This window comes from Sinocyclocheilus anshuiensis, unplaced genomic scaffold (genome assembly GCF_001515605.1).
Source record: "Sinocyclocheilus anshuiensis isolate Anshui unplaced genomic scaffold, SAMN03320099.WGS_v1.1 scaffold882, whole genome shotgun sequence".
NCBI lineage: Eukaryota > Metazoa > Chordata > Actinopteri > Cypriniformes > Cyprinidae > Sinocyclocheilus > Sinocyclocheilus anshuiensis.
Window position 1 is genome coordinate 252,609 of NW_015540910.1, and position 8,317 is coordinate 260,925.

General features: G+C 35.3%; 1 protein-coding gene across 1 annotated transcript in view; it reads left to right on the forward strand.

The window, feature by feature from the left end:
- Positions 1 to 1,578: 1,578 nt before the first annotated feature.
- The window catches only part of metap2a (methionyl aminopeptidase 2a), a 12,067-nt gene continuing 5,328 nt past the window's right edge, over positions 1,579 to 8,317 (forward strand). Inside the window, exons 1-6 of the mRNA XM_016487160.1 lie at positions 1,579 to 2,138; positions 3,925 to 4,026; positions 4,929 to 4,994; positions 6,253 to 6,355; positions 7,126 to 7,287; positions 7,521 to 7,702. Of these exons, the coding sequence (XP_016342646.1) occupies positions 1,835 to 2,138; positions 3,925 to 4,026; positions 4,929 to 4,994; positions 6,253 to 6,355; positions 7,126 to 7,287; positions 7,521 to 7,702 (919 nt within the window). The 5' untranslated portion in view covers positions 1,579 to 1,834. The remainder of the gene's footprint in view (positions 2,139 to 3,924; positions 4,027 to 4,928; positions 4,995 to 6,252; positions 6,356 to 7,125; positions 7,288 to 7,520; positions 7,703 to 8,317) is intronic.

Here is an 8,317-nt window from a genome sequence, read left to right on the forward strand (position 1 = left end):
GTGTATATGTATATATATATGTATATATATATGTATATATATATATTAGTAATGAGGATGATGAGAATTTACGGAAAATAATGTCAAGTAAACACAAAATCTTAATTGTACCAAAAATAGGCTTCCTTTTCTGAAGATTTTCATTTCAATTTTGGGATGCAGTATGGCCCACGCATGCAATTCACCTCATTAATTATAACAAAAGGCAAAGGTAATACCCACATTGCAGCTGATATGTTGTCCTAAAAAAGACAATTAGTATTAAGGGGCGGAATTATCACCATAATTTTTCTTATTACACTAATGACAATATTTATGTTGAATTGCTGTAATGAGCATAATACCAGACTGGAACCAGACTGGAAAAACCCCTGTGTGTGTGTGTGTGTGTGTGTGTAACAAAAGGCAAAGGTAATACCCACATTGCAGCTGATATGTTGTCCTAAAAAAGACAGCATCTCTCCTGCAGTGAAGCCTCCATTTTATAAGTTTGTTTTTGCGAGGCCGTTCTTTAGGGAAATACATAGCTGCCCTGATTTCATTTCTGGATCAGACTTTTGACAGTTTCTGTTCAGACAAAGCTGGAGTTTCACCACTGTGACCATCACAGGGCTATTGCTTCAAAGTAATTACAAAACTTTAAAACCAGTTTCAAGCCAGTTTTTCAGCTCCTCAGCGTCTCATGTAGAACACTTCGCATAAAAAAAATGATCAGGTCCTAATTAAAGTACAGAAAAAAAAAATTATTTTAGGATTTTCTCAAATAATGCTCAAGGCTGCCCCAGCCTTTCACACAAAACCTAGTTTTAAACTTAAACCCATTTTTAACACTGTGGGAAAAGGTACGAAGCTACAGTTTAACTTGCCTTAAACAATGTTCCCTTGTAAGTGCACTTTACAACTACACTTAAATCTTAGATATAACAATGTTTGTGCGTGAAGTGTATGAGGTTTTTATGTCTAACATTCTTAACTAATTTCCCTCCATGCAAATGCATGACTCAAACAATCGTTTTGGCCATGGCAGAGACCGTCTGTGTTTGTCCTCACTCAACACCAGTTTAGCCTTTTCTAAAGGTTCGAGTTTTTCCTCAGTCCAAAAGTGGCAATCTTGCATTTCATTTGGGAAATAAAGTACATGTACATATATGTGTGTTTGTCATTGTGAGATGAATCAATGCAGTTCACGCTAAAAATAGGCTTCTGAGCACACTTGCTACTTGCTAGATAAGAAACCCATGCCATTATTAGACGAACGATTCTGCCATCTACTGGACAAAAGAATAATTATAACAACAACCAGAATAATTATAAATATATAACACATATTTATAAATTTAGATCATTTAAAGTATAATTTATAATGTAAAAGATATGTAGTATTTTTTTATTAAATAATATTTAATATATCACAATGCGTTCAGAATGGTCCTTAATTTTATTTTTGTTTTATTTATACGTGCACAACGTAATCTGTTATTATTATTAAAGAACATGGTGTACCAACTAATTATGATTTTAGTGTCTATAGATATTATGACCACATATCTTGCGTAACTATATAGCAACTTAAGAATATCCGCTTTGGATGTTTAAAAATAAACCCGCACTCTCAAACTTTTGTGTGAATGGATTTCCATCATTAATATTCCGCTTGCTACTTTACAAACAAACCTCACAATGTGGACGGTTTGATTTGTGAATTATATGTATTATATAAATGACGTTTGCGCAATGGTCTTATCTGATTGGCTAAGACGCAGAACGCGCTAGTCAGCTGGCCAGCTCATGAATATTAATTAGATGACTTTTCAGCGTCAGCACGATCTAGTTCATGAGGTTATTCTTCGCTATAGTAGGAGTCTACGGTAATGTGGCATTCCGCGTCACGCGCTCGGCTGATTCGGCGGCTTTTCTCGGCTCCTCCCACAATGCATCGGTCCCTCTCCACCTGTTTTTTTACAGTCTATGCTCTACACTCGCGTCCGGGATCATGGAGGCGAACGGGACCGAGACGCTGCCGGTGCAGCCAGCCGTAGACACGCTGATTTTAAACGGGGACGCGACGGAACGAGAAGAAGCCGACCCCGCCAAGAAGAAGAAGAAGAAAAAGAAGAAAAGCAAGTCCGCCGCTTCCGGTGAGTGTCTCATTCATAGAAGTGAGTGCTGACTGCTGAGGCCCCTGCTTTATATACTCAGCTGTGAACTCTTAATGTCTCAGATTAACTCAAGACAGGACTGGATCTGTCCTATATTTGTCTACGTTGTGGGTCAGGCATTAGTAAGAGCAACAGTAAAAAACAAAAAACAAAAAAAGTTTTTTTCCAACCTTTGCAATTTTATTTGAGATGTTTTGGGAAAAATACTTATAATAAATGTTTACATAATACATGCAAAATAAATGTAATAAATATATAATGTTATACTTGATACATATTTTTTTCATTATTATTTGATGTATTATTTTGCTCTCATTTTAAGCAGTTTTGAGATCGTAAAGAAAAGTGTGTATATGTGTATATATATATATATATTATACTTTTACATTATTTATTTATTAGATATTTATTCATATTGTATGTATTATTTATTTTAATTTTTTCTTAGATATAGGTTGAAATACATGTAGTCTGTTTTGACATCCTAAAGAAATGCTTTTAATATATTTTTAGATTTAGATGAAATAAATATAAAATATTGTTATATTTATAACTTATACGTTTTGTATATACTTTATACCTATAAAATGTATAATAAATATTTTATTACAAATATGTATTTTTATTTTATTTTCGTCCTTTCTTCTTCTTTAGAATAATATAAATTACATGTTGGCTATTTTGAGATCCTATAGAAATTACTTAAAAAATAATTTTAATATATTTTTATGAAGTTATAAAACACATAAAACATACTTAGAATTTATTATCATAAAATATGTAATATTTATATATGAAATATACAAACCCGATTCCAAAAAAGTTGGGACACTGTACAAATTGTGAGTAAAAAAGGAATGGAATAATTTACAAATCTCATAAACTTATATTTTATTCACAATAGAATATAGATAACATATCAAATGTTGAAAGTGAGACATTTTGTTTTGGAATCGGGTTTGTACTTTTAAAATATTTATTTTTATATGTATTATTTCTTTTTTTATGTAGCTTCCTAGATTTATAGCATTATATATATATATATATATATATATATATATATATTCGTAATTAATCATACTATTATATTATGATAATTAACTAATATTATGCTGAAAATGCTGTTTTTGTTTGTGGTCCACAAAGTTTTGAGCCCAAAGTGCAAACCAAGTAGACAGCTCACTACATTTTTAACCTAAAACATCTCTAAAATGATGTCTAGTTAGGCAGCTCACATAAATGCCACCTAGTTAGGCAGCTAGCCATAAATAAATACTTGAAATTATATGGACAAGTTTGCAAGCAGCCTGGCAGAAGTATGATTGCCACTTAATGTTGCTGTTAAAGTTATTGAGTTTTGAGAAACAGTCTGATTTGCATAATACCATTCTTATTTTAGGTTATGTAAAATTCTGCTGTGCACACACTTGTATTTTACAGTATGTTCTGCTTTGTGTGCTTGCATCATCAGGTCTGATGTGTTGCCCTACCAAGGTTATATGATGCTGCAGATTGTTTCTCAGGCTTGTTCCGAGCCAAGTTTGCTGTCATATAGATCCAGTATATGAGATGAAGCTGTGGACAGCTTCCAAACTGACAGCAGTTACTCACTTCCTTGTCTCACACACACACACACACACACACACACACACACACACACACACACACACACACAGAGTGTTGGAGACTGCAGCTTCTGATGCATCTGGCACACTTAGCACTTACTTTGCTTATGGCTTGTTCACCTGTGTGTGTGACTTTGCAGCAGGACACAGCGAGCAGGGTGAGGATGGTGAGGTGGAGGTGAGGAAACAAACCGAACTGCAGAACCTGGATGAGAAAGATAGAGAAGAGGATGGAGAAGAAGGTATTCAGCTTTCAAACGCACACTTCTAGTTCTTTTACCGCATAAATGATCTAACATCGCTGTTTTCCTACGATGCTTCAGCGTTCTCATTCTCACAGACTGTGTGCATTTTCATACTACCAGTTACATTTCCTTTACATTTGTTCTGTATCCCACAATACAATACATTTCCAGTTGTGATGAATGAAATGAATGTAATCAAGATGTTCGACATTATCTTGACACTTTCCTTTTTTTGTTGTTTTTTTTTTTTTGGTAGAATAACACTTCTAGGTTGATGTGTTATTACGCTAAAATACTAAATATAATTTTATATTTCAAAAATGACTCAAGGTCTCAAGGTCAAGTCTCAGCAATGTAGCATACTACTGCAGAAAATGTTTATCATTTATGTTTTTCTAATATATACAAACCTTTACACAATTATAAGTAATAAATACAGTACACACACACACAAATATATATATATATATATATATATAATTTGATATTTAAAAATAATGTGAATAGTCTATATAATTTTTACATATTTTTTTATTTTTATGTATACAGCATGTCACATTACCTTTTTTGTTTAATTCAAGATACTACAGTATTTTAGTATTATTTTTGTTTTCATTCATATTTTGAGTTTGTCTTATTTTTTTATATTTTCCTTTTTTTTTCTTTTTTTTTGTGTTTTTGTCATTTTTATTAGTTTTTTTATGTGTATGAAGAGTTTTATTCAATTTTATTTTCCCCAGTTAAAAAAAAATAAAAAATAAAATATATATATATGAAACATTCATATATAATATAAATTATATGAATATAAATAAAGACATGTAAATATTAAGGGGGTCTGAATACTTTCCGTACCCACTGTATATTCTCACTTTAATTACACATCACTTGTGTCTCAGACGGTGAGGAAGCTGACAACGTCTCTGGGAAAAAGAAGAAAAAGAAGACAAAGAAGAAGAAAGGACGTAAGTTTCTTTTCTCATCTTCTCGTACATTGTGTTCCCTGCAGGACCAGAATCAGAGCAGAGCTCATTGGTTGCCAAAATGCCCTTGCTCTTTGCTGATTGGACGAGATGTTAGATAATGACCGCTGAAGAGAAATGAGTAGTAATCAATTATCATCAGTGTGAACGGGACCGTGTCAGTGCAGCACCTTTGAGTGTGTGACGGTACGGGGGCCTCGGTACGATTCAGTGAGGTGCGTGTGTGTGTGTGTGCTGGTGTTGAAGGGGGCAGGGAGCGTGTTTGACTGCCAATGCAGCGGACTGGCCAAACGCCAAATCACTGTGCCATTGGGAAAATCCTGCAGTGCAGACTTTATTTCAACAGGGGATTTTGAGCAGGTCACCAAATGCTTTGTCCTTATTTAGCAGATATTTATCAGAGTCATAACATAAAACGTTCAAGTCAACATGAAAAACTGATGGTATCAGTTCATTTTTCCATTGACAGGTAACTGACAGGCCTTCATATGGTAAAATATTTTCTCTGAAATGTATTCACACTCATTTTCAGTCTTGCTTCATTAATGCACAAAAGAAAAAGCAGAAGCAAAAATGTTCACACTGCATTATAAAATGAATAAATTAGTCCATGTGACTACATATGCGCAAACAAATACATCATCATATTAGATCTGGAACAAGCACGTACAGCAAATAGTATTAGAACGCAAAAATATATAGCAAAACCGTATATTCTAATATAATATTTGCTATATTATATAAAAAACGCAGCGCTCATCCCAGCTGCCCAATCACAGTGGACGAGGGGCGGGACGAATACCACACCGACCAATCACCACATCCTGCTTGTATAACAGCAACCCGACAACAACAAGAAGCACAATAACGGAACAAACACATTTAAAACAAGGGCCAGAATAAGTACTTTACATTGTGTCGACATTTTTATATTCAGAAATAAACTGCGAAATCAGATACTATGAACACTTTCGTGGATATTCCGTATTATAGCACCGCAGAAGTGCTCTCAAGCGCTCAAAGGTAGGCGTTTTCAGTTGGCTAATGCTTTGGTGGACACACATACTCTTACACTGTATGGAAAAGAGCAGCGTGAACATTCTGCAAAATATTTTCTTTTTGAGTTCCACAATCCACGGATAAAATTCACGCTGATTCACAACGAAATGAGACTGAACTATCCCATTAAATGCATTTGATGATGTTGTTTTCACATTGATATCTACCGTCTCTCCTCTAGCCAAAACCCAAACGGACCCTCCATCCATCCCCATCTGTGATCTGTACCCCAGTGGTGTGTTTCCTATGGGTCAGGAGTGTGAATACCCTCCATCACAGGATGGGTAAGATATTTTGTCTTTTCTCAATGTGAATACATTCTTTAATGCCCCCTCAGGTCACCTTGTACTTTCTACAGACTGCTCTACCTCGTATTACCCTGTGCTCTGTGTAATATTATATCGCTGAGACTACTGACATAGAGGTCACTCATGTTCCCTCGCGCCTAAAGTACTCCAAAAATAGTCGTGAACGCTGTGTGTGCGAGGAACAGCTCATAAACTTAAACTTCCTCACATCATCTTGTCTCTTACTAGAGTCCTGTGGCAGTCTTTGAAGGCATTTATGGCCTGTAAATTTATGATCTTGACCTGACTTTGCCTTAACTTAAACCATAATCATCAGAGGAGGTACAACCAATCAGCTATAAGTTCATTTTTTTAACCTGATTAGCCAAATGTTAAACTAATGTGTCAACAGATGTTTTCTGTTTTTACTTTTTATAATAATTTTTAATGTAATTTATATTGTTCTTAATTACACTAGTTTTTTTTTTTTTTTAATTTAAACATTTTTATTATTATTTCTTTTTCTATTTAATAGCCTGGTGCAATATTTAATAGCACATCCACAAAAATGAGCCATTTCATTTTACTCCAGCTAATCAAATACCCCATATGAGACTTTATAAGACTTTTCCAATCCAAATAATGGCGTGAAGAAACATTTACAGGTTCATCTCTAACAGTGTTTATGATGATATGATGATGGTTATTCTCAAGGTAAATAAATGTACTTACTTTCTGCATCATAAAGTGTTTTTTGGACCTCTCAGGCGTAGCGCCGCTTGGAGAATGAGCAATGAGGAGAAGCAAGTGATGAATAAAGCCAGTGAGGAGATGTGGAATGACTTCCGGGAGGCGGCTGAAGCCCATCGACAGGTGCGGCAATATGTAAAGAGCTGGATCAAACCTGGAATGACTATGATTGACATCTGGTGAGCCCATTATGACTTTGATATCTGTAAACCTGCAGTGTAAAAAAACAAAAAACAAATTGGTTGATAAAATACAAAACTGTAACTTCCCCACCCTAAAAATATCAGTTGAAATGATGCTATTCTTAAAAGAAATCAAGCCCAAGTGTCCAAATTTGCCAGTTGTTTTTGATATTAATGACATAGGTCATAGTTGCCAGCTCATAACACATCCTATTTTCATGTTTTGTCAGTGAGCGTCTGGAGGACTGCAGTAGGAAGCTAATCAAAGAGAACGGTTTGAATGCAGGGCTGGCGTTTCCTACCGGGTGCTCGCTGAATAACTGTGCTGCTCACTACACACCAAACGCTGGAGACCCTACTGTCCTCCAGTACGACGATGTGTGCAAGATTGATTTCGGCACACACATCAGCGGTATGGCTATATGGGCATCACTTTGATTAAAAAAAAAGTGGTCTGGCTGAGATGCCATTGATAATAATAAAGGGTTAGTTCATCCAAAAATGAAAATTAGCCTATGTTTTACTCACCCTCAAGGCATCCTAGGTGTATATGACTTTCTTCTTTCGGATGAGTCCAATCGGAGTTATATTAAAAATTCCAACAGTCCAAGAGAAGTCAAATAAAACGCATGCATCCATAATAAAACGTGCCTCACACGGTTCCGGGGGGTGAATAAAGGCCTCCTGTAGCAAATCGAAAAATATCCATATTTAAAATGTTATAAATACTTTTTTCTCACTTCCGCTGATTATCATGCGTGCAAGCTGTTCCGGCGGATGACGTAGGACGTATGCGTAGCGCACGCGCCAGTGATCAGTAACGAACGCGGAAGCACGATGGAGAGAGAACAAAACAAAACACCAGTCACAAATTAGAAGCACAAAACGAGGATTTGTTACAAAAAAATTTATGTGGGTTTCGATATAAGCCAAGAGGAGACTGGTTTTCCTTTGGTAAAGTAAGGAAACTTTGCTTCCTTTGCTCCTATTAAACAAACTCGCGAGACTAGCATATCTCAGAGGTCAT